The following is a 27,876-nucleotide window of genomic DNA, read 5'->3' on the forward strand; positions in this document are numbered from 1 at the left end:
GAGTCTTTTGGTTCTCCAGAGATAATTCAGGTGGAACAGATCGTGATTTCTTCTTAGATTTTATGAAAGTCCAGCAACGTTTAGGATTATTACTGTCGCGAAGAGAATGAACATGGTGCCCATAGCTTCTGGCGATCTAAGCGATCTTTTCGGTAGATATTATAGTCAGATGACAGGATTTCTTAATCCATTATATCTGGGTTCAGCCATGTTTTGGTTATAGGCGACCGTAGCTTGCAGCTCAGTTCTCTTGTTGATAATACTACGTGCATTTAGACTGCAAGATTTGAGAGTCGAGGAATCGAGAGGCCAAGGGCTCAGTTGAATGTCGTTAGATATTAAAAGGAAAATAATTAATAGATATTTTCTGGTAGAATAGTGATGGCGGAGCATCGATTTCAGTTTCCAGATTTGTCGAACTTTCGGAGACTCATCCTTGGAAATGTAGCGGCCGAGACCATTTGCAAATGAAGGCCTCTGATAGATACTATCATTTCTTGGGCTTTTCAGAAACACGTTTGCAAAAAGAAAGCGTCAGGAGAAACGAAATAAGCGGAGCCACATGGAGAGCGTCCACCATAGCCAATTACCATATTGATCTGTCCCATGATGAACAAATTAAAAAGAAAAAACAAAACAAAACAAAACAAAGCAAAAAATTGCGCACCCACTATGGTGATGTTGTAAAATGTTTGTTTTTATACAATAATGATCCAAATGATCAAACGCAAATTTTATTATCAATTTTTAAAAGGTCATCATTAAATCAAACACTCTTTATTTCGCCCTCCCGAAGCAGTTACAGTTTCACAACTGAAGGGCAATGTACTTCATTCTTATTAATGTAAAATCTTACCAATATACGTCAGGGACATAAAATCTTCACTACAGCCTTGATTTTATCTATTTCTCCAGTCAAGTCCTAATAGAAAAATAATAACCAAACCTATGTTTGGATCGGCTGTCATTATGTAATTACAAATACATTTTCACATAAATCTATATTAAATACAGTTAGATTTGGAAAAAAAAATTTCTATGAGGACTAATCATGTTTCTAAAGTAATCTCTTCACATGTCACTGAATTCGTTGCTTTCAGTTGACGCTTCGCAAAAACTTACTCGCATGCAAACACCTCAACTCGTACATATTTCCTACAAGAGCCTCATTATAAAATAATCTCTATAAACCACTATTTAATATATTTAATGTTACGATGAACTTCTCCCGTAAAAAAAGAAAAATTGTATATACATTTAAGAACTATAGTTCTACATGTAGTACTCATAAGTTACCAATTAAATTTATGCTTAACTATTGATTTTCCTCTTTTTTTTAAGCAATATTAACTTGTTTTAACTTCACGTCGATGAGCAGTAAAGCAATTTTTAATTGAATGTCGCATAACCAATACGAAAGCAACCACAACAGCCAATCATAACAAAGAAAGTATCACAAGGAGTCGATGAGAACTCGAAGTATAGACAAGCAAACTGCCTGAAGCGCGGGAAAACGAGAGTGACCCACTCGCGATTGGTTTTAGTTTTTAATCTCATTGGTTGAATAAGTGGCGCGAGTTTTCTTGGCCAATCACATAACGAAGAAGAGCAAAACCAAAGCAATCCTGGATTACCTTTGTGACTCAATTTAAATTTGCTTTAAATGCCCAGACACTACAGTCGCGACAAAATTTCCATCGTCACTTCTAGTTAAAGACATTTGTAGTCTTCTAAATTATAAAAGTTTAAATTCACAAATTACACAAATTGGACGTAAGAGGTTATTTCCATAAATAATCTCTTCTGAAAGCAATTTTTTATCACTTAAACATAATCAGTTTTATAAAACCAGAGATATAGAACATGCTTTGCAAGAGGTTAACAAGCGAAGTTACTAGGTTCCAAAAATTTCACCGTCTATTCCACGATTGACTATCCAGTGATAGACATGTTTGCTAAAAATAGTGTTTCTCATCGGTTAGTCTAGATTTTATCACTATTGGAACCAGACTGGCGTTGGACAGACGTTTTCCAATTCACTAATTAGGGAAGCACAATAAAAATTATGAATTTCAAAATAGGTTACTGTGCGACACGCAAAAATTCACTTCTGCAGATTGGCGCATCTGTTGAGTATATCTGACATCGCAATAGTAAATTTTCGTTTCCGTGACTTTATATTAAACATAACTAAAAAAAGCAAAAAAATCGCACAAATTCTCTCTTTTTCTATCTAATCCTGATGGGAAGCTTAGGCAAATCAACCCCTTCCACTTCAAAGATCTGAATACTGGTTCTCCTAGACAACAACCAAACCATTCTTCGTCCAAAGGTCCTAAGAATTTTACGTTATATTCTGGTTATAAGTATTCTTCTAGTTAATAATTTCCTAATCCTAAAAAGTATTTCGCGGGACCACCGATCATCGCTGCCGCATTAACTAGCCTTGGTCCTACGGATTTGTTTTCGCAGTTCTTCGAGTTTAACATATCCTTTTTCCCTGGCAAACCGTTTAACAACGTTTTCAAGGCTTGAAGTTTGCATAGTCATCAAACGCTGACAAGTAATCCTGGATGGCGTAATGGATGAATTTATATTCTCCCTAGAGAAAAAGAGTAAAAAGTCGTGATCAGGTGATCATTGTCCACCACCACATGGAAGATTATGGTATATTCTCAGACACCAAAATAAAGAAGGAGAGAGAAAAAAAAAAAAAAATTAATATATATATATACACACATCAAATTTACTGTATTTAAGATGGCCAAAGACTTACCGCCGTCTTCACCAGTCCCGGCCGAGGAATTCGCATGGCCTTGATGGCCTGAAACACATCAACGACCTGTTCAATCTTCAAACGTTCCAGTACTGAGTACAATGCACAAAAAGTTCCACTTCGACCCAGACCGTCACTGAATGTCAAGAAAGAAATTAATGTTAACAAGATAAAAGTTGTAACTTTAGGAACTTCCTATGTTACAGGCATCAGTAAATGGTGCAGCGGTCGTGCGCTTAGCCCATCTCAACCTGTAGCAAATCATCAAGTACGAATGTGAATGTGAATGTATACTCCTACTAACCTGCAAACAACTGTGATGGGTCCATTCCCAGAATGTTGCTGCCATTTCTCAACCTTTGCTATCAAAGCGATCAGACCGGCCGCAGGGGGTTCTTCATTTTCATTCACCCATCCGCTGTATTGAAAAATCTTTATACGCAGACTCTTTTCTGGTGTCTGAGAGTATAAAAGCAAGAGCGTTTTTTTTTTTTTTTTTTTTTTTTTTTAAGTAGAATGACAAGAAAGATCGTAGTCCCTTAAAATTGAAAGAAGAAGAACACAAGAAACGAATCTAAGAGTTTGAAGTGTGTCGGTGTACGCTATTCATACTCACTCTCAGGTCAGTGGCTTTAAATGTCTTCTCAGTGATTTCACTTTGATCAAAAGTTGCCTTCAAGTATCCACACTGCTGCTGTTTCGCAGCCAATCGCTGGACGGTCAACATGTCATCATAAGTCTTGGCATCCGTTTCTGAATCTGGCCAGAATTCTGGTAAATCCTGAATGGGCAAGCGTTCGTCTTAAGAACTGAAATTGTTCTTTAAAATAGGCAATCCTTATCTCTTTTAGCAAACATAGACTCTGGATGCGGATCAGCTGTTTAGCAAATCATAAATTTTCATTTTCTTTGTTACTGTTTCTGTTCGATTATAAAATTTTATGATCCAAGGAAAAGCAAAAGCAAAGTGTTTGAATGTGACAAATCAAAGAAAAAAAATATCACTCTTATCATACACATATCCATTACCCCTTCTTGCTCCTTTGAATCAACCACACAACACAGCAACTCTCTTGCTCCCAGAGCATGCGCCAAACGTCTGTCACGGTGGACGAAAGTGGATGTTGCGTGACAACAAAAAGCATGGTGCTGCTTGTAGCCCTAAGGAGAAAAAGAAAGATACAGTCAGAGAATAAAAATTAAGGACTGCTTTACGGTGTATTATGCATTATTTACCATGAAACATCGATACATGACTGATAAATGTAGATGGACATTGGAAGTAAGAGGAGGATCACTCACCGAAATGTGAACAGCATTTATGTACGACGTGGATTCGTTGTCGTCAATTGCTGTGAGCACCACTCGATAGCAGTCAGCTGCGTAAAGACAAAATTGAAAGGCAAACTTGGTATTTTTGGGAAAGAGGAGCGAGCTTGTTCCGTTATTTATTATACATGAACTATTAAAAAAAGAAATCACTTAACAAATGGATCACAGGATGAAAACACATCTTTTCATTAAAACTAAAATCCAACTCACGAGCTAAGATGTCAGGTGATCTGTTTTTCTCCCTATTCTCTGGATATGACGCCACAGTGCAGTGCCCTTTGTGAAGAACTGGACTTACTTTGTTGAGTCTCTGAAACAAACAGGAAATAAAACAATTACGGAACGAAAGAAGGGATAATACATTTGCAGCCAGTCTCTACTGAGGTGAGGACCTGACATACAAGTAGAACGTCAGCCTAGTAGTATGTGAGTTCGACATTTGACTTCCTCTCCAGTCTGGTCGATGCCATATAACTTTTTAAGATTTCATTTGATTTAGAGTGGCTCAACAAGGTTGTGGTTCGAGCCACCACAATTTCAGGATTCTATATATCACACTGCCTTGAAAGGCAGAAATTATAATAAGGAGCTACGTGACCATACTTTGGGTGATGTTACTGTCACATAGGATTACTTCAGCCTTCGAATATTAGTGTCCAATTAAGTTTACTTTCGAAAGAATCACGACTACACTACATGAGAACCAACAAAGATGTCTCAGGGAGCCAAAACCCCCATGGATTGACGCTCGAGGGGTATTTTAGCATTAAAGTCTAAAGGATGCACCGCTAATCGCGAGGTGACTTAATTTTGTGGGCTCTGAGGAAAGAAAAAATAATTATAGCGCCCACTTCTTTCCCAAACTTTTACAGTAACAAGGTTTTGTTACCTTGAACTCAGACTCAAAAGCGAGTTATCTTTGTCTCTGCATCCACGTCACTCATCCGAGCGAGGGTGATCCTTAGGTCGTGAGCGTAGATTTGAGTGTTACCACACTGAACTGCTTCTAGAATAGCGTCATGGCAGAATGTGTATTGTTCCTAGAGGAAAATTAAAACAACAAATATTGAACTAAGACCGTAAGGAAAAGTAACAACGATTGTAACATGTTCTATGTTGTCAGAAGGAAAAGCATGTAACTCAACCCTGCTGCGTACTGCACATAGGTATTGACGAGTGTTGAACGTGACTGACGTTTACATATATCTGTGCGCTTCGTAAAATTCTATGAACAAAACCAAGAAATTCAAATCAAGAACAACAACGACAACAACAAAAAAACTTAATATAGCAACAATACTCACCTCAGTTTGAACCATGGCTGTTCTACGTGTTCGCAAGTAAGCCACAAAGTTGAAAATGTCTATTGTTCCTTCTGCTTTGATTCTGTCCAACATGGTATCGATAACGATGAAAGTACCTGTTCTACCAACTCCAGCACTAGAAAATTAGACAACTATAAACATGAGAAAGAGCCATAGCCAAGCAAAATACATAAGTAGAATTTAAGAGGCACAGACAATGATGCGCCAACCTCCAAACAGACAAATACAAAAACACTGAATGTAGGGACGACAGTACGTCATTCAAATCTAAGTGTACGAACGGATGGACGGATTTACAGACAGACAGACCAACTGACAGACAAACAGTCAGAAAAGAGCCTTAAACTGACAGACATCATACCTGCAGTGCACAATGGGAGGTCCAGCATCAGCCGGGTTATAAGCTCTGACTCGTCTTCGAAAGGCCAGCAAGGCAGTTGGATATTCAGGTACTCCATGATCTGGCCACACAGTAAAGTGAAACTGTTTAACTTCTCTCTCCTCTTTTTCACTTTCCTAAAAGATACAGAACAAAAGAGAAGTTCAGTGCATAATGATCACGATACCAAGCAGTGAGTTTGAATTTGAAATCAGGTTAACTTAACATCGATACTGACCCGTTTGACGTTAAATGTTCTGATGTTATAATCGGAGTAATGCTCTGACCTGACAAGCATTACAGATATGTCACCGTAGTCTTGGGTCTCATCCGGCCAGTATTTGTGACACTTCAACTAAGGAGATAATGGAGAGGAAACCGGGTGAGACACACCGGGGTAAAAGAGTTTTACCCAAATAATCTTCATGTATTAAATTTAATAGATGGAATCCGGAAAAAAAACAAAGCAAAACAAAACACAACAAAATAAAAAACAACAACAACAACAAACAAACAAATAAAAAACAAATAAAAAAACAAATAAAAAACAAAACGAAACGAAACGAAACAGAAGTGAAAAAAAAAAAAAGAAAAAAAAAAACAGACCGTGTTCGAGCCTTGATCAGAGAAATCGAAGCGAATTCTAAATCAAGGCACAAACTCTCGATTGGTCCCTTGTTATACCCTTCAATAAGTTAAAACGAGTTACACTGGAAATTTGCTGAGGATGCCTGAAGTGAAGGTGGAGATAAACTAAGAGGGCATCATGCGTAAGGCAATAGTATCACTAATGTCGCTAAATGCTGTAGAATTTGAAAATATGAAAGTACGATCTGCTTAGTTTAGGCGGACATTAAGATGTGATCTTCTTAATGAAATGCCGGGTCATTAATACTTTCTGACATCTCCTTTATGAGAAGAAATTAATTTTTTTGCGAAAAGACTCTACAATTTCATGGAAATAACTCTTCCACATACCTTATGTCTCTCTTGTAGATTAGTCAGCATAACTATTGTGGAAGACTGCTGTTCCCAGACCATACGCCAAAAGTCGTCAAAGGTTGGAGGCACTGGACCTAATGACCAACCGTAAAAATGCGTCAAAGGGCCGGAAAATTGTTCATCAGCGTGGATTAAGAAAGGAAAACATTCATTGACCCAAACTAAAGTAACATGTATTACTGAGTGGAAAGATCTGAGATAATCCAAAAGAGATTGGCGAGACCTTCCATAGGCCATTTTGGTTCTTCATTATTTAATCAATATCAAGAATTATTGAACATTGAAAAAGAAACAATCAAACAAAGAAACATCCCGTACCTTGACAGGCAACGTATGCATTGGGTTTGTTGTATCCCTGGACATTGACAAACAAACAAACAAACAGGAAATGTTAAAAAAAAAGTAAATAAATAAAAAAAAAAATGGAAAAAAAATCAATCGATCAAAATAAAATATAAATGAAATACAAATTGTTCCAGGGGAGGAGGGGGGGGGGGAAATTGATTAAAGAAGTCACGTACAGGTGCAGCTTTGAAGTTAGTTATCAGTGCCAAAGAGCTAAAATGAGCCACAAAAAAAAAGCGTTAGGAGATATGAAATTCTAAAAGAGATGGCTGAAAAAAACTCGGGATTCAACGAATTACGAATTCATGCCCCCTAGATACTATTTTAAGTTTTACTAGCATATGTTATCATAGGCAAAGTCTCACTCACATCAACTCTTGTAGCGTTGATATAGTCCTGAGCCAGGCTCTCCTTCGATCGGGGTCAGGACGACTCTTGAATGATCATCTGTGTAAAACAAGAAAAGTTCCTGGCTGGTAGGTAATGAGTCAGAAACAAACGAGAAAACAAAGAAACACCGCTGAAAGGAAGATATAACGATGCATGAAAATTCAGTCCGGCTAGCACCAGTTTGCTTAAAATCCTACTGTTATAGTGGTAGGTGATATACTTTGCACTTACACGCAATAATGTTGCCATATCTGTTCTTAGCCTTATTTTCTGTCATTAAGCCCGCATCACAGGCATACTCTTGGCCACTGTCAAGTTTCTATGAAAAAGAAACAAGTCATAGCCGGTAAATAAAGATGGAAGAGAAGGACTACATGAGAATAAGGATGAAGCTAATAATCCCTGATTAAGAGGACGGCGATGATAGTGAGGCGGACGATAACGACCATGGCAATGTTGTAAGTCTTTCGTAAGAACACCAACTTCACAACATTATAGACGGGTATTCCTGTTGGCGACTGGTTGACGATGATGATGACGACTCATCATATAAGAGGTTGCAAGAGGAAGCAGCATGACGAGGAGGCAAATAAAGAGTACGGTGAAGTGAAAACAGAGAGTGTAGACCTTAATTCAAAGTATGGATTGGCCCTTATTGCTTTCAGGCGACAAGGAGATATGGGATGAAAAACAATTATGATTACATGGTATTCAATCATGTATCCACGGTCATCGGACTTGTGTAACTTTGCTACATGCTTTGCAAGCTGATCCACAAGTACGGGTGGATGATCCGCATCGTTGATGACCTCGCCTGGAGCTGCAAGCAATTTCTTCTTTGTACCTGCAATAGAAGTTACCAACTCTAAAACCCTATAGAATGTTGTTAAGCTTGTGGTCCAACGAACTTAAAAAAAAAAGAGTTAGAAGGAATTTCTCAACATCTTTTAAAATAAAGGCATGCTTAGGCGACAAAGAGAGTACCTCACTGAAAACGGCCCAGGACAAGCAAATCCAGCATCGGTTGCTTTGAAATATGCTCAAAGTAGTTGTTCTTAGCTCTTTTACTTTATTGTTATTCTTTTTTTAATGATGTAATAACTGAACAGTCGTGTTACTCGACCAATTCAGTGGAGGACTCCACCTTTCTCATGATATACTTGACGTGCTCAGAGAATCTCACATCTTAACACAACTGGAATTTCATAATTACACTCACATCCCCACAAAAACCAGGAAATGCTCATTTCAGCGAGGAGGCGACAAAAAAAGCTTTTTCTTTGCTATTTCCTTTTTTTTTATCTCACATTGAAAAGCATAAGAGTAAAACAATGCTTTTTGTTTGTTTGTTGTTTGTTTGTGTTTTACGTACTGGAGCGCTTCAGCTCAAACTCCTTTCGCTTTCTTTTTTGTTTTTTCTGACTTTCCACATCAAGGTTGGCATTGGGTGGCCTGTTGGATCTGGTTTAAAAGGAAAAAAAAGAAAAAAAAAAAAAGGAAAAGGAAATTAAAAAAAGAAGCTATTTTCACTCATAAATATGTTGCAGAATTCTGAAGGGCGTGGAATACGTAATACTATGCTAAATTTCCACGCGCAATATCTCCGGATTTAATGATTCCGGTGCTAAGATTTTCCGAATTTCGCGAAAGATATCCAAGCCGGTAAGTTTTCAGGAATTTTCGGTCTACTGCCTCCTCTTCGACGACGTTATTTGCAGCTAGCACTTTCGCGCTAAGCTGCTCATTGCCTCCTTAACTTAACTAAACTAGATAATGAGCGGCATAAGTAATTTTTAAAATGAATATCATGGTCTACGATTCAAAGCAAAAGCCGTTGGTATGTTATCTTCTTGACCACAGAATTCAAGAAAGAAATATTCATATTGCATAGCAACCGGTGCAACCATTCAGCGCAAACCTCTTTTGATAGCGGCAACTTTTAAACTGTAGGTCGCTTGACGCATTTCACTCAGTGATCATTGGAATTATTTTTTTTTTGTTAATCTTGTTATTACCTTTGATACAGAAGAAATGCTATGATGGCAATCACGATAAGTATCAGCGCTCCCAGAACACCAGCGACTACACCAACGATGTTGTCACCCTTTTTAGCGACTGGCAACTCCTCTGCAAAACATGTAGCAACAATTTCTCTATTGTTATCTAAATGCTTCTACGTGGCTCAAGCCTAGGTTTAGAATCATTCTAGAATTGGCGTGGTAATCGGTATAGGCACCATAATACAAAACAGTGACCGTCAAAAATGCCGAATTGGGTGCATGGTCGCTCCCGACATAGACAGTGTACAACCCAATATCAACACAAACGATATGATCAATAAACCAAAACAAAAGACATTATAACCAAAGTACAAACCAGTTTCCGGCAGACTGATTGCAGCTGCTTTTCCTATAAGCCATTTCTGTACAAATAATAATAATAATAAAACCACCAGTTATTGAGATACGGCTAGACTGCGACAAAAAGAGACATCAAAGGTAAGGTATTGAAATGTCAAATGAAACCTTGAAAACTTACCCCGTTATGTTCTGTGACTCCTCTTACATACACCTTGTAACGCGTCCCTGGCTTAAGAGGAGCATTCTCATAACCGCCGTATGTCTTCCCATTTCCAAGAACAAACTCCACGGGCAGTTTTCGTCTTTCAAACACGGCCGCAATGTAGAAACGATCGCCATTTGTTTGCGCTTCCTCGAAGCCGTATATTTTCTCCGGGAGGGGGGACGTTTCACGACGAGCTCTGGCTGATCCGAGCATTTCTACAATGATCTCATGCCGACTGAATGGGGAAATGTTTCAAAAAGGTCAGTTTTAATGTAAAGTAGTAATAATAAACAAGTAAGTTTGGCGTTTAAATAAAAAAGAGACAAATGATGTTACCATTAACTCGGCAGTGTCGCCCGGAAATATTGTTGGAAAATAAAGTTTTTGTGTCAAAGACGCAAACAAATTTGTTTATAAAATTACACACCTTCAGTCGTGAAGGTAAATATTTCTAGATTATTAATTTTTCATAGTATTTGCAGCGAAGTTTGACCAGTGTTCAATATGTTCAACCCTCTATCTACATATCCAACTTCTTAGACTAATGGATTTTCCGAGAATGTCCTTATTTAGGAGGAAGACTGATGAATTTTTACCAATTACAGAATGAAAGATGATGTTATTCATTTAACGACATAGGTATAGTTGGGGAAAAAAAACAAAACAAAACAAAACAAAAAAAACTCTGAGTACTGAATTTTTCTGCAATAAGAGAAATCCCCCCCCCCCCCCAATGAACGCAGTCGTCGTCATAATTTTCACTTTTGCTTTGTTTTCCAGTTGAGACCGGTCATTATCCCCCATGAGGCTCTGCCTCCCCTTCTCCCTTCCTTATTGGCTGTCAACTTTTCTAAACACCCTCTTTATAATCTGTTAGTGACGACTGATCCCCCTCTGTTCTCCGTTGAAAACCCTCTGATGGCGATACAATAATGGCCGGAAGTAAAATTACAAAAGCCACTCTTACATACGGATTCCTTAGCACTCACATGATCTCTCCGTTAGTGTCATCGGATGGCGATAAAGAAATCGTAATTGTTGTTGTTGTAACGTCAGCTTCGACAGCTTGGGGGAGTTTGGGCGGAGGAGGTTCTGTAAACAAGAGAACAAAAGTTAAAAAAATGCAAAAATATGTCATCACTGAGATCCTTTCAGATGACATGAGAAAAAAGATTAAAGATTAAACCGGACCTTTGGTCATCTAAAGAAATGAACAAACTAGTAGCCCAATTTACACATCCTAAGCAATGTACAAATCTTTACTTTTGCGTATTGTCCGTCGATCCGTCTGTCTAACGATCTTTCTGTCTACCTGACTTCCTGTCTGTCTATCAATGAGTCTGTCGATCAATGTATCTGTCTATCTATCTGTTTGTTTATCTATATGTCTGCATAGCTATATCTCTGTTAATCTGTCTATCTGTCTGTCTATCTGCCCATCCGTCCTTACGCCTGCTTGTGTCATTCTTTAACCACTACTCAAAGATTGAGCGAGTTGCTTGCTGACCCCATTCGAATTATCAAACTAACTACAGTTCCAACATTTTCACACCAACAAACAAAACATTTTCACATACGTTTTGATGGTGTCTCCACCAACGCAGAATCACTTTTGGCTCCATACCCTTTGGCTGTTTTTGCTTTCACATAAACACTATATTGTGTACCAGGCTTCAACTTTTCCACTAATATCTCAGTGCTCCGAGAGGTTTCGTCTAAAACTATTTCATGGTTATGTTGAAAGGAAGTGTTATATGCTCTTTTACCCTCAAAGTATACCTGAATATTGAGGAAGATACAACATCTCAGAGAAAGACAAACAAATGCAGTGGTAATGAGAAGGGGAAAATTTGTTCTGAATTCACAGAAAATTTACACACTTAAACTTCAGGGTTCCGATGGTAGGAAATGGGCAGTGGCTCCTTCCTTTTCTTACGGGTTTTTTTAATTTGAAAGCCTACATGTGTCATTACTGAAAAGAACATAACACAACGGGAGCTGATGATAGAACCATAAACCTCCAAAGCGTGCTCGTCACTAGGGCATTATCCCTCAAAATTGAAGCTTTGGATTACATGAGCATGACAAAAAGCATTCTAGCAGAATAGTCATCACACATTTTAACCAAGCTCGAAAAAACTACCAAATGAACAAATTCACAGCGAAACAAACACTAAACAAAAACAAAACGAGACAAAAAAGCAAAGCAAACAAAATCAGACACTCAAATAACGCAATGTGGCAATATCTCATGCAAAATTTACGAAAATCGGCTGATTTATTTTGGGCCTACAGGGCGTGAATTTTTTTTTTTTTTCTGATAGCCACTTGGCTCCTAAATTTTTCAAAGTGGTAGCCAGTTCGAAAAAAGTTGGTCGCCATTTCCAAAGACAAGCAAAACCTCTTTTTGTGCTGTCAGCGTTCTAGATAGACCCTCTAAAATTAAGTTAAAAAAAAAGATCTTTAATATGCTACAAAGTGGACGCTAGAATGAATGATATTCAACGTTCAAGCTCACGTAAATCCAAGATTGTGTCTGGTTATCGATCGAGACGCATGTGCTGCGTTTTGGAAACCAACTTAACCAGGAAGTTTGCCGCGGATTTAATTTGTCTTTGCAAATCCATTTAATTCTAAGGTAAGATTAAGATGAAGTATTCTAGTCGCCAATTTGGCGACTAATTTTCAGGATTTGGTCGCCAAAGTGAAACATTTAGTCGCATTGGCGCCTGTATTAGGCGCAATTTCACGCCCTAGCCTATCTTTGTTGTAGTTGTGGCTGTTTTTTTAGGGTCTCACTTGACTTGTAAAAAATATCTTACATGATTACAAGATAGTTTTCAGCCAAGACTGAAATGTAAACTTGCACGCTTCGAGACCATTAGTTCGCCTGAATAAATTTTTGATAGGTTTGATATCGAACGGATTTTTGCAGTGTAGCTCACCGAGTACTTCGTGATAATTCCGTTGTGGTCCTGGGGATCCTTCCATGTAACAGAAATTCCACCTTTGTCAAATTTCGTAGTGACATCTCTGGGCTGACTTGGGACTACAAAAAATCATAACAATTGCTTTGAGATCAAAAAATTGTATGACGAAGATACGGAACGCTTGTAGAGGAGTTAAATTGTAATCGGTGTGAAAATACTTGAAGTGTTAGTGTTCCCATGCGTGTACCATTCGCGGAACAGACCTAGATCAATTATTGGTGTCAATGGAAGGGTAGAACATCTGCGCGTGTGCGAACCTTGAAATAACTAGATGAAGTCCTTCCAAGCTGTTAGAACCAAAATTTATCTCAAACGTTACAAACAGCGATACCAGCCAGTAAGTTACGGTGTTTAGAGGCGTATAACGGTTTTTGTAAATCAACAAGATACCCGTAAATGAAAAACAGGATAACCCGTAAATTACACGAATGCGTAGGTTCGTGCAATTTTTTTAGTCTTTGAAAAAATTTACTCCTGCTTGTTTATTCCAAATTGCTCTCGAAATCAAGTGATTACCCGTACAAATGGTTTCATTTATTGAGAAAAGAAGAGAAGAGAGAAAATCTTCGACCAGCTCCGTTTAATGTGAAAAGGTAAGGACTATACCTCCTTCCTCTGTTCTTGCTGTGGCGTTAGCCATTTCCCAGGTTTAATTGTAACGGCCTGGATTGTGAACGTGTAGTCTGTATAATACTTGAGACCTCGTATCAGCCTTCTGTGTTGCTGCATGTCTGACTCCTCGTCAGCGCTCTGGTTGCGTACGTTTCCGACCTGTAAGCCGGTTTTAGTATTGTAGATCTTTATGTAATAGAACCTTACAATTCCATTAGAATTATCAGGCTCCTTCCATGTAAGATGAACATCAGTAGCTGTTACAACCTGAGCCCTAAACTCCTTTGGCGGTCCAGGCCCTAGGATGCAAAAAGGAAATAAATTAAACTAACAATAGAATAAACAAAAATAATCAACCGCCAATCCATCGAACAAGTGATCATGCAGTCAGTTATTTAAGCGACGGAGTTCCCATTCTATAGTTATTTTAGTGCAAATACGATCGTAAGAAGATGAGAATGAGAAAAGCATGTAAATCACAAAGCAAAGGCAACCGCTGAGCTTTTCACGAGCCATGAACTATTTCCAACATTCATTGTCATCAACCACTTCGAGATTATCATGGAATAAATAATACAATTCATCATAATTCATCATAAGTCATTGTTATAATTGACCATTCCAGTAGTCGCTGCATCTTCTCTCTTTTAATTCAAAATTAATTCTTCCCAACTGTTTCTTACAGCAAATAAATGTCTGGCACTTGAACCCACGACCTCCAGAACGGTAGTCCGACGTTCTAAAACATGAAAAATCTAGTTTCCCGGAATACAAGTAACACTTGAAAACCATCAATCATTAATATTTACTTACTATCTTCGAAAGTTGTGACATTGAATACTTCAGAAGCATTTCCCGGTTCCGATGTAAGACCCCTGACTTTCACATAATAAGTGGTATATTTGTTCAAGCCGTCTATAATACGTTTACGCGTGCTTCCAGTCACTTTTTGCTCATAACTTTGTACGTCCTTGCTGGTTCCATACAATATTATATACTCTCCTATGACTCCATTAGGGTGAGCTGGTTCCTCCCACGTTACAATAATTGAGACAGAAGAAACGGCCTGAACTTTAACATTGAGCGGATGGCTTGGACCTTTTAAAATCAATAACAGTACAAGATTTGAATAAGTTTGAGTGGTAAGTAATTACTCAGTGGCTTAAATAAACACAATGAAGAAAAAAGAAAAAAGAAAAACAAACAAACAAAATAAAGTAAATATAAAACAACAAAAAAGATTAAGATCTAGTAAAACGAAAAGCCCAGCAGGTTTTAGGCTATTTTTGATTAGAGAGTTTAATGTGCCACGAGCACCTCAAGAAAAACAACTATTGGAAAAACAGAAACAGACGTTTTTTATCAGAAATTGAGTGTAGTTTAAACCGATCAAAGCCTCCCTCAGTTATTTAGCTATTTTTTCTATTGTTGTCGTCGTCTTTTATTTCCCCGAAGAAAAAACCTCTCAAATCATATTTCCTTAATTCAAGGATGATGATTAATCAAACTACATTCAATGATGGCATACCTTTATCCAATGTCTGGACATCTGAGCAAGGGCTCAGTGGTGACTTTCCTACACTTGTAAACCCTCGAACTTGAATGCAGTATGACGTAAATGGCTTCAAGCGCGTGATTATTGTGTTTGTATTTGTTGCATTAAAACTTAACACTTTTTCTGTTCCTGTTTCTTTGTATGAAACCTCATATCCCAATATGAGGCCGTTTTGATCCTCTTTTTTAATTTCATTCCATTTGACTCTTATGGTGTGCGCATCCTCGGCCTTTGTCTCTTGTTTGTTAATGACTGGAGCGGAACTGGGAGCTTTAGTTGCAAGTCAGAATAAAAGAATTAGAAGATCTATGTCAGCTAACATCTTCGTTAAACTTAGAATGTTGTATCTAAGAAGATCGATGACCGATATGACCGATATTAAACATGACGTATTTTTGACATGTAACCATCAAAGGTAAATAGCTAATGGTCATGAACCCATTATCTTCTAGCTGTGCTCATGCTTTGGTTCTAAAGATCTATTGCATTTCTTTACATTCAGTACGACATCCGTGGAGAAAACATTTGTTAACCAAAAACAATAAACACCTGTAACATGAAGTGACGCAAACATTGAAAGTATCGTGTGGTACTTGTAAGTTATTTGGATGCTACATGTGGCTGCCACCTGCAGACATTGATGAACGAATACCAAAGCAAAAATAAACAACAATCACAACAACAACAACAACCTATAACTGCACTAACCATCTTCTTTTGTCTTTTCCGAAAGAATACTGGAGGCAGACCCAGAAACAGCCGTTTCAGCATGGACTTGAACATAGTAAATAGAGAACTCATCCAGTCGGGTCAGTAAGTACTCTGTGTTTGTGGGATACACCTGTGTATTCATTCTATCTTTTGATAAACCATACCTCACCACGTAACGTTTGAAGACACCATTAAGCTTCAAGGGCGCACTCCACGACGCTTTAATCTCTGTGGATGACTCAACAGACAATTTGAAATTCCTAGGAGCTGTAGGAGCTGGAACAAATCAAATATAACATTTCATTTCCGTAGTCTAATTTGAATACTGCATGTATTCGAGCTAAAATAACAGTTTAAGACCAAAACTATGCTTGACAAATATAAATTATGTAATTATATTCATGTTCATATCAGTGTTTTTTTGTTGTTGTTGTTATTGTTTGTTAAAAGAGTAGATTTGAAAAATCAAACTAGTTTCAAACAGCAAGAAGCCAAAAATTATAACAATCATAACATTTTCCAGCTAATCTAACCAATAAAAACTATTTTTAACCAAATTGTTGGCAAAAAGTTGTAAAAAATAGCTCCCTTACCTCCTTCATTTGGCTGTATGCTCACAGCTTTGGTAGACAAACCAACACCAGCAACAGTGTACCCAGCCATTCGAACAACATAGGTTGTAAACTCAAGTTCTGTAAGTTTATCTGAAAGTTCTTGCGGTTCAACAGTCTTGTTATACTCTACTGCAGATCCATTCACCTTGTAGTAAATATAGTAACCCAACAGCTCTCCATTCTGTTCTTTTTTAGGAATGGCATCCCAAGATATGTCCAATGAAAGAGAGGAACTAGAACTGACTTTAAAGTTTCCTGGAGCAGCAGTGGGAGCTTTGAAAATAATCAAACAAGTGCAACTGTCATCAAAAAGAAGAGCAACAACATCAAGAAGAGAAACAACAACATATTTAGTTAGCCCTTTAACTCCCAGATCAAATTTGTTGTTCTCCCTACTATCAACCATACTGTTCTTACAATGTTATTTCACAGAATCTAGTATTGGATCAACTAATTATGTGGTTGATATTGTATTGATATTGTAAGGAGAAATTATGTCTTGGTCTCTCATGGGAGTTAAAAGGTTAAATGCAGATTAATTAGTGACTAATTCTACTGTAATTGAAACTTTAAAAGTTACAAGTAAAGTGGCCATAGAAACAGGTTTTCCTGGAGTGTGGACTATTTAAGAAAGTGAGGGAAGATGAGGGGAGCTTGTTTAAGAGGGGAGCTTGTTTGACATTATGAACAGAGAAGGGGGGAGGAGGGTCTTATTCGCAGAGGGCACCTAATAGAAAGAGGATACATTTTCTGGGTAAGACGGCATTTGGGTCAAAACATTTTATAAAAGCCATGTAGCAAATGCAATGTGAAATCAGGACCTACTGCATGTGTACCACTTTTAAATCAGGATTGTCAGTACATGTATCTATAAGGAACATGCACTTTCCATGAAATGTCTTGCCTACTTTCTTACATGTATAAGACACTTCATGTCACACCATACAAGTACATAATACAGTTATGAATTTGCAGCTTTTCAATGTGGCAACATACATACATGCACACTTGTATGCACAGTGCCCATAAGAGTCTCTAAGTTCCTAAGTACATGTGGACAACTCAATCCCAATGCCCACACCTAAAATTTGTACATAAATATGAAAAACCATTGTGTGCTCAATGTGTTAGGCTACTACAAGGGAAAAGAACTAACCACATGTAGTAACCCTTTACACCCTAACATCAGTATGCATATTCTCCACACTGTTCTCTATAAATTTCCTAAGGTGATGACAAGGAGAATTAGCTTAATGATCCAGAGCTTCTGTTGATCATTTCCATTATTCTCATAACCTAAGGGTGTGATTCAGGGGTGATATTTGTGAGGAGAAATAAGATATTAGTCACTCTTAGGGGTTAAAGGGCTAACACTTCAACTCCCATAGGTAACCAGGAAAGAAATTCTCCTTTCAATATAAATACAATACTGAAGACAAGTGGAGAGGATAAAGAGGAGTATCACTTAGGGGACTATTCATTGATCTAATACCAAATTCACAGAACTAACATCATAAGAATTGAATGGTAGAAGTAATGAGAATTACAAAATAAGATTGTGGGAGTGAACACACCTTAACACCCTAACATCAGCATGCATATTCTCCATACTGTTCTTTATGCATTTACTTAGGTGCCGACAAGGAGAATTTGTCTAACAATCAAGAGTTTCTATAATTGGTGATCATTTCTTTTATTCTCATGACATTCATGTTTAATTCAGGGATGATATTGTAGGAGAAATAAAAAGCTTATCCCTCTTTGGGGTCAAATGGTTGAGTAACCCGTGTTATCCTTGTTATAGAAATTATTTTACATGCTGATGGGTAATTTTATAACTCACTTGACTCTTTTGTTCTCACTTCCAGTGGAACTGACCAAGGGCCATCCCCATTTTGACTTTCTGCTCTCACATGGATGTCATACCATGTGTAGGGTGTTAGCTTATCCAGTGTCACAGATCTGTTCCCTGTAACTTCTTTTTGGTAAATTTTGGATTCTCCAGCAACCTGCCACTTAACAGAGTACCCTGTTATTCCATCCCCTTCATCTGTAGGAGCACTCCATGAGATTACAATTTTGGTTGATGACACAGACTTTGTAGAGAGCGAGGATGGCTGACCAGGCAAGCCTAAAAAAATTAAAAAATAGATGTGACAAAATAATATGGATATTAGAAATAAATTACTTAAATGGCAATAATAACATTCCCTTGCATTCCCTATTTAAATTGACGCCATCAATGTATATTACAACAGCTTGCAATATTCTCCCTCACCTGTGGTCAAATTACACCCATAAAGCTCAAATCTGAGAGCACAAGCATTGGAGCAGTTTGTGGGATGCAATCTTATGTACTGAGCTATTAAAGAAGGTTGGAAATGAACTCTTTTGGTTGTAGTATCATCTACATTGGCTTGAAACACCTGAAACAAGAAATAAATAAAAAAAATAATTACTTGTTGATAACTGCAAACTTAATTTTTATGCATCACAAAGATAAGCAATTAGTGATAGAACCTTAGCTCACACCTTAACACCTGTGTGCACTACACCATACCTACACTGCCCCTTCCAACCCCCCCCCCCACCCCCTCCTCAGTCAGCTCCCAGCAGCCCCATTACAAAAAGAAGAAACCCACCAGCCCTCTAAAAATAGAAGAGATCAAAATAACCAGGCAGGTAGGCAGGTATAAAAGGAATTTTATTAATAATATTATTCAGCTGGTACCTTAACTTTTCCTTGCTCTGTATAGTTTTTCCACTTGTTTCCATCAGAACTGTAACTTACATAATAGCCATTGACATAAGAGCCAGAAAAGCCTTGTGTGGCAATCGCAGTGATATTTCTTGAAAACTGTAAGTTCACTTTTATCCATGGATCATTATCATTGGGATTAGGAAGCCATGCTTTGCTGTTGCTTAACCGTGCATAGTAAGGAGATGAATCAGAATTATTTTCTGATGATGCTGTGATATCACTGTTTGGAATAATATCTTTTGCCATACCAAGTTCAGGTGTGGGACAACCTAATGAGACATTAATGAAAATCATGTTAACTTCAGTTTCTAAAGTGGATCATTAAATAATTTGCCTTTATGCACAAGGAGCTCACCCAGATAGATAAACCTAACTTGTACTACCTTGCTTCTCCTCTAAGTAGATCTGTACATAGATATGATATAAATAATAGCGAAAAGTGGAACACTTTAATCAACATTTGATACATTTAAAATTGCTGGTATTAAATATCTACAGCTCACACTGCGAAAAAATGAAATGATTTTCTTCCTTTTCTTTTTTTTGCTTTTGTTTAAATGCAATGAAGAGAAAGGTGCTGACAGCTCTTGATCACTGTTTTTTTCATTTTTCCCTGTCAATAGGTCATTTTATAGTAGTGTACTTAGTTGCCAAGGCTTTGATTTGGAGAGAAGCCGAAGGTAACCTAAAATATGATAGAGACCAGTATCTAGCTAGCATGATAACAAAGTAATTTACATTTGAAAAACAGCAATGTTTGTATCATAACAAGGTCACCCTTAGCCTCACTACTGTTCAGAGGCTTGGTAACCAAGCATGTAACTGTAAAATGGACTATTCTAAATATCCACACCAGCTAAGTTAGAAGAGAATGATTTTGTAAATGATTTTGAACAAGAAAAGAACAAAAATTGCTGTACTTTGAAAGCTAATAGGCCATGACCCATCAGAGAGCAAGAAGTGACCAGTTCATACAAAGTATAACATGTCAGTGTGCATTATCATACCTGAACTGGAAGCTTGTGTACCTGTAAAAAAACATTTATATAGAATTTTTAGGTTCACAGGAATTCTCAACTTCCATTAATATAACCAGTATGTCATGGTGTATAAAAAAAAAAAAACAAGAATCCAATAAAAATTTACATTTCCTTAGCTGTATAACAAGAATCCTATGAAAAAAAAAACCTAGTATGTATTCAAAAAAAGTTAATGAATACATTTCCCTTTGAATCAAGTTGATACTCATGGGTCAACATCATTTCATTCTGTGAGGATGCATGTGGAAGTTTATTCCATATCATCACATTTCTTTTGTTGATGAGGTAAAAAGATGATGTACAGACGAACCTCAATTATCTGGATTTCTCGATTATGCAGACTTTTTCTCTGGTCTCAATTTTGTTATAAATATTTATTGGTCATGACCAAGATCCGTAGCCATATTCCTTTCATTAAAAAAAAAAAAAAAAAAAAAGAAAAACAGCAATGAAAAGTGAAGTAAAGGCAAGTTTGTGTTGCTTATAACTCTCAATGCTCACAAGGTTTTTCTTTTTGAGACAAGCTGACTTACTTCAACATTTCAACATTTTAGGCCAATTTTCATGAATTATTATTGTAAATAAATATGTGTATTCGTAACAGACACTGAAGATGTAGACCATATTTTTTTTTCCAAACGATTTGTAAATGCTTTGTTTCACAATTAAATGTTGCTTTCTTAATTTAATCAGTTTTTGTTCCTCATTAATATTCATATCTCAATTATCCCACAGACTGTTTCGTCTAGTCCCAACAAATCCAGATAATTGAGGTTCAACTGCATTACACAAAACAGTTACACCACTGTTTGGTTTGGTTCTAAGGAATTTTTCACCAGATTTATCCCCTAAGAGTGACTAGCTTCTTTTTTCCTATTTCAGTTTCATAATAAAGGAAATGATCACCAAATTAGGGAGCTTCTGATTGTCACACATAATTATTCTCCTTGTCAGCGCCATAGGAAATGAAAAAGGAACAGTGTGGAGAATTTGAATGCCAATATTGGGGTGCAAAGGGCTAAGGATTGCTGCAGATTTGCATCCTAATATTATACTTTTCATGTGGTTATTTTCACTTCATCAAGTAGAAGAAAAAATCAAAATACCGCTTAAGACTAAGAGTATTATTCAGAGGATAATGGGAGTAAGGTGACAAAAACTGAATGTGCTCCAATGTCCAAAGTTTAATTTAAATCTCAGTATTTAATTTTGGAAAACATCTGAAAACCATGTCAAGGGTTTGAAATTAACACAAATTTATAGCTACAATCTTAACCTAGATCAAGAGGAAGGACCCTTTGCATAATATCATTTCTCCGTTACTGAAATATAGGGGAATTAGGTAATCAAGATTCTCCACCACAGCTTGTTTGTTCCATTTTTAGTACTATAGGCACAGATAAATAAAGTTCTTAAGAATTTATAACAGTTCTCCATCTAAAAGTACAAATTAGGTCACTAGTATTTATGCAGACTTGTGTATGTTGATACTTGCTGGACCTTGATAACAGGGAAATACAGAAAGGCTGACATGAAAATTCAAAGGACATGCAAACAAATTATTCTATCATTAAAAATGCATTGTCAGTTCATATGCTTATCCCTTTTTAGATAAGAACCAGTAATCACAGATCTAAAAAGTATTGTGAATTATAATCATTACAGCAATAAGAGCTCTGATAAAGAAAACCTCCATGCTGATAAAACATCTATACTGAGTTTGAAGGAGTGTAAGTAAATTCTAACACAAACTACTTCACCTTGATCAAAAATTTATTTTACCAAATACTATGTCAGAGTTTATTTGACATTTGTTATAAGACATTTTGCACATTGCACAGTGAGTGGCTTTTATATACTGGGGTAAAGAGGTGGAAAATTTCCTCTTGTCTTATAACCCTTTCAGTCCAAAGTTCTAATTCTCCTTACTATCTGCTATAGTCAATTCTCATGATGTTGGTTCGATGAATTTGGGGTTGGATGAACTAATGGTCCCAGAGTAGATGTCCTTTTTTTAAATTCTCATCACTTCCTGCTTGACATTGTATTAATAATGTAAAGAGAAATTTTGTTTTGGTCACTCATAGGAGTTCAAGATTTCAACTGTAATGATTCAATTTAATGCAGTGTGCTTTTTTTTAATTTTGGTAAAATAAGGGAGGGTGCTTATTCAAAATAGGGCCCTTATTAGGAACAGGGCACCTATTTCTGTTTTGAGAAACAACAGAATCTGTGAAACAAAGTTTTGAAATAATGGTTGATGGACTGCGAGGAAGATCAATGATTTAGTAGTGAGGCTCAGTAGAGAGCAATAAAAGGAGAGTGAACCACTTTTTGGACTTGGAGGTAAATTGGTATAAGGGCACTTTTTCGAATAAGTGTGCTTAGCAAAAACATATTTTTAGATAGTTCATCATAAAGGGGAACTTAATTGAATAAAGACACTAAATGGAATCAATACAGTTACCCTGTTCTTGTTCACATTCAGAGAACCCATTCAATACAAATAACTGGCGACAATTACATTATCATTAACAATCGCCACTCTATTTTCTAACAAACAAAATGAACTCTTGTCCAAATTTAGCTATCCGATTTCTTTCCTTGGACACTTTGTTCAGGGCTTTAAGTGCTTAAACAATTGTCGAACTGGATTCGTTTATTACAATTATTTTTCAAACCCTGAAAACATTACTCTCGGAAAATTCAGACGAGATTACCCCTGTTAATAACACCAAGTTCATTACATGGATGATGGAGTCGCCAAAATTTCCGTGAAAAGAACAATCATGCAATCTTGAATAACCATGACAATACGTAAAGCTAATTTAAACTTGAACACAGCACTGCCTTCGAAAGGAAAATATTACATCCAACGCAAACATATTTTCCATTTCATCTCACTATCGATGTTCCCTAATTTGAAAGTTCGCCTGAGGTTGTGAGCCAATTTCGAAAACAAAGGCGGTTTACGTGCACATATGGTCTCATCGGTTAAAAAAAAAAAATACCATGTCTTGGCGATCTGCCCACGGGCAAGTATTAACTTTCAGTTTGATTTAATGGCGTATATATCCTTTCTCCTTGCTTCGCCAAAGTCTCGTTAAAAGAGAAAGTTTCAAGCGAAACACAAAAGCCTGTGGCAAATGTACAAGCTTATATCTATGCACAATTGAAACCGCACGAGACACATCTAAATATCTTGGCTCGTTCGATAGTTTACGGACACTAGAGTATGCTGGATCTATCTATTTTTTCCAAAATCGCTCCCGACTCAGGGAACAAATGAACATATGTCCAATATGCAACTTCTAAAATAAACATTTTCTGTCAAGGGCGATCTTATCTTGGAACATCGCCACAAATATTGTACCAATCAAATTTGCAATATTCAAGATTTCAGACAATACCGAATGCTGAAGTATACATTTGACATATTCACTTAACATTTTCATCCAAGCATTTTTAACAATTGTATGAGGCTTAGATATAAGTTTGAGTAATTAGACCATGTGGTAGAAGAAATATTCGAAGAAGGAAGAAGTTTTTTCGTACAATAGCATAAATACCGAAATGGAAAACGCTTCGGTGCGATCGATGTATATTCAGAGTTCTACGATAGCGCCATGCCAGAACGAGAGAAGCGTTATAATAAACAGATTGTTTAGACTTTCAAACAAAACGAACCATTTTACCTGCATCCTTGTGAACTGTGAAGAAGATCAGGCATAAAACAGTTTGTAATTGGGGCATCTGGCGAATTACGAAAGTCATGTTCGCTTACAGTTTGCGCCTTGACTGTCGGTTCACAGTCATCCTAAAGTTACTCAGAAAGGAACAGGAAGTGATTATTTGTACACGTGACCAAAGTGACTATTCTTCCATTGACCAATCGCGTCACAGACGGGCGCGTCCAAACGGAAGTGTACGTCAATATTTCAATCAGCAAGTTATTTTGTACCAAATGACATTTCATATTGTAGTACAAAAGGTTTTCGTTTTGGTGAAAAATTGTAGGACCAGCTTCCTACAATTGCAAGAGAATATGGTCTTAAGTTTTCTCTGAGAGAAATTTTACATTGATAGTTATCCGTTTACTCAACATCTGTTAAACTTGCAAATCGATGAATTAAGCAAAGAAACTGAAAAAAATTGGCATATTTTGCTGAGACGCCCCTAAGAAATATTTGTTTTACTATAAATTACTTTAATCCCGCGGAAATTGTTTAGATTGTGAGGTCAAAACAGGCCTATTCCTATAACCACGCTGAAGATGTCTTTTCACAGAAATATATATATATATTTTATGACGCTACGGCTGACTTGCATATTGGCGATAACCTGCTCTCCCCAGTCTCAACTAAGTGCTCTCATCAGAGGCTACCAGGGAGTAAGTTATGAGAGATATCATCGTGAAAGTAAAAAGTATGGGGATTGACTCTTTAACCGCCACGATCTCATTGTTTGTTTTCTCCTTTAGCCTCTACAAATTCCCTTGTAAACTAGTTATGGGAATTTGGTGTTTGGAAAACAACCTCCACCTAGCTGATTTGTTTGAACACTCTCATTGCCTCCTTTTGGGGTAATGTATGAACTTTATAGGGAGAAGTTATATGTTTATCACTTCTAGAAGTGGAATAGGGAGTAGGAACGAGGAATGAAATACTTACTTGATGTTACAAGAACTAGCGACGACGGCGCACTAGTCGGGGGCATGTATCTGGAAGCTGTTGGAGAAGTCAGCACAGTTTTTACACTGCTATGCAAATAACTTGTAATCTCTGTTGAACTTGTCGCCCATGACTGATGCGACTGTTGTGGATATGGAGACTTAGTACTTCTGTTTTGTTGTCCTGTAACACAAAATGTATTTTGAATAGTCCCAATCTAAGGATATTCCATGCATTTGAGTTGGCCAAGAGAATATCAACTGTTGATATTCTCGTGCATCGTCCAGTGGATGGAAAATAGAATCGGAGTAAAGCAAGGTAGCAGGTTGCAGAAAGAAGCAAAACAAAAGCAAAACAAAAGCAAAAAAATACAAAACAAAAGCAAAACAAAAACAAAACAACAACAAAACAACAACAAAACAACAACAAAACAACAACAAAACAACAACAACAACAACAACAACAACAAAACAACAACAAAACAAAACAAAACAAAAACAAAACAAAACAAAACAAAACAAAACAAAGCAAAACAAAACAAAACAAAACAAAACAAAAGCAAAACAACAACAAAACAACAACAAAACAACAACAAAACAAAACAAAACAAAAACAACAACAAAACAAAACAAAAACAAAAGCAAACTAAACAAGACAAAAAAAGCAAAACAAAAAACAAAAACAAAAAAACAATAGTAAACAAAAACAAAACAAAGGCAAAACAAAATAAAAATGAAATATGGGAGTAAAATTTCACTTCTTGTTACTTACTCTCTTCCACGACCTTCTCCACTGAACCTTTTTCACATGCTACCGGTTTGTTTTAATGTGTTTGTTTGTTTGTTGGTTTGTTTATCTTTTCCTTGACATAACGATCATAAAACAACTTGGCATAGCAATGAACGTGCTTCAGGGTAGCTGTTACTTGTTACGTGACGAGTTTACCTTACTTGGTTACAATTACCTGGCGTCGCAGTAGGGCTTAGAAGAACAGGGCGAGTTCTGCTTGATGAAGGCAATAGCACAATGCTGAAATTGGTTGTAACCAAACTTTCTTGTGGCGTATTTTGCCCTACAAGAAACGTACAACGAGAAACGTCCTGAGACTGCCACTTTATAAATGTTATGGGGTTACTAAACGCAAACCACGTCATCACAGCTTCGAATGATACACGGCATCCTTGAAAAACAGCGTTGGGATATGACATGAAGGTTTATCTTATTTTTTATTTAGATTAGCCGAGCCGAATAAGATAATTTATTTGCAAATTATGCTGAAAGAATGTTTTACCGTGGGTAAATAAATTTATCAATCAATCAATCAAACTAAAAAGATCAAAACACTGATAAATACCAGCTTCCGGAAACACTCAACAGCATGTCGAAAGCGAAAAAACTTTTTAAAGACCGCCAAAAAAGGGCACAGAATTTGCTGATACTTGGTTAACATCCAAAATTTTTAAACAAGTGATACACTCATCGAACGCCAATGAGGATATAGAAGGAAAGCTTGTCACGTATTTAAGGGGAAAAAATTGCACCCATATGATATAGATGAATAGGGTAATTTACTTCATTTTACTCTCCCTTTATAGGGCTTTTACTACGATAACATCAAGATTCCTGCTCTGAAATGTTGTTTAATATTATTTTCTCGTTTGCAATCAGCCATAGAGATCATGGCATAATACATATAATGCCATGATACGCATTCATTTTTTCATCGATATTTACTGATTGCCATGACAAAGCGTATTACATTTATCCTGTGTATGAGTTAACAAAATTGATCATGACAATACTTAATAAAGTAAAACAGAGTGATTGTTATGTATACACAGTTTTCTTGGCGTGTAATACTTAAGCTAACTGTTTCATAGGAATTATTCGTGTCAAATACAAACTGTTCGTTGAATTATATTTATGGCACTTTCCCCTTAGGCAAGCCATGTCTACATCATGAGTTCTTAGGAACAAAGCTACCGAAGGAGCTTACTTCATTGAAGGGTAGAAGTTTACAGCTTCAAGTTAGAATTTCCTTCTATTTGAAAGCCTTTCAATTTGACAAAGCGTTTCAGCAACAAAATATTTCTTCAGCACATCACAGAGATAATATTAATGCTTATCTACTGCGTCACTATCATACTTTACCAGCTACTTGTGCGCTTTGCCGATGAAAGTTAAGTCCAAGAGTCCAGACCAGAAACATACGAAAATATGTGAAAAGATCCATTCTGAGAAAGAGATTTAGAATTTTAGGATAACCAAATGCACCGAATATGAAATGCTCTGAAAACCACCGAGCGCTTTAGGCTACACACGTCTTCCTGTCTAATACGAAGGCGTGGTAGTAGATCAAGTTTAATGTCCTGTTCACTGAAGCGTCATCAGTCCCAAAAATAGAGCGAGTCAGCACATGCGAGGATTAGTGGGAACGACTAGCTGAAGTTATCCACTAATTTGGATACAAGCTCTCATTGAGAAGCGGGGAATATAGATATCAAGAAATACAAAATAAAAACCAATGGAATAAAGGATATAAATGATAAACCTTTCTGAAGAAGTGGTTTTAATCGAATTAATGACGTCCGGATAGGGTGGGTATCCTCTTTGATTACGTAGTTTCGAGTCACACATTCCTGTATCAAGTTTGTTTTCATTTTCCATTTCGACTCTTATGACAAAGGACTTGCGACTGTCAGCAGATCAATTTTTAAATTTTCCTGGTGTTTTGAGCTAAATATGTCTAAACTGAGGGAACACGAGGGTACTAAGTATCATTCACTTACGCGACGGAAACAGATGGATA

General features: G+C 36.9%; 1 protein-coding gene across 1 annotated transcript; it reads right to left on the reverse strand.

Annotated features, from left to right (window-relative positions):
- Positions 1–718: 718 nt before the first annotated feature.
- On the reverse strand, positions 719–27,401 carry LOC131768507 (receptor-type tyrosine-protein phosphatase S-like). The gene is given in 40 exon segments (XM_059084233.2): positions 719–2,602; positions 2,777–2,912; positions 3,081–3,235; positions 3,393–3,557; positions 3,806–3,831; positions 3,834–3,915; positions 3,917–3,937; positions 4,079–4,155; positions 4,319–4,418; positions 4,998–5,018; positions 5,020–5,148; positions 5,413–5,548; positions 5,795–5,949; positions 6,051–6,167; positions 6,791–6,888; positions 7,133–7,169; positions 7,529–7,555; positions 7,557–7,606; positions 7,781–7,868; positions 8,254–8,393; positions 8,922–9,010; positions 9,565–9,676; positions 9,926–9,971; positions 10,088–10,349; positions 11,104–11,206; positions 11,692–11,893; positions 13,060–13,163; positions 13,711–13,740; positions 13,743–14,015; positions 14,530–14,814; positions 15,245–15,541; positions 15,980–16,258; positions 16,576–16,869; positions 18,440–18,727; positions 18,875–19,022; positions 19,328–19,626; positions 20,365–20,385; positions 25,068–25,250; positions 26,032–26,139; positions 27,219–27,401. Coding segments are annotated over 40 exon segments (5,343 nt in total). The 5' UTR covers positions 27,301–27,401; the 3' UTR covers positions 719–2,524.
- Between the last annotated feature and the right edge of the window lie 475 nt (positions 27,402–27,876).

This window comes from Pocillopora verrucosa, chromosome 14 (assembly GCF_036669915.1).
Source record: "Pocillopora verrucosa isolate sample1 chromosome 14, ASM3666991v2, whole genome shotgun sequence".
Classification (NCBI taxonomy): Eukaryota; Metazoa; Cnidaria; class Anthozoa; order Scleractinia; family Pocilloporidae; genus Pocillopora; species Pocillopora verrucosa.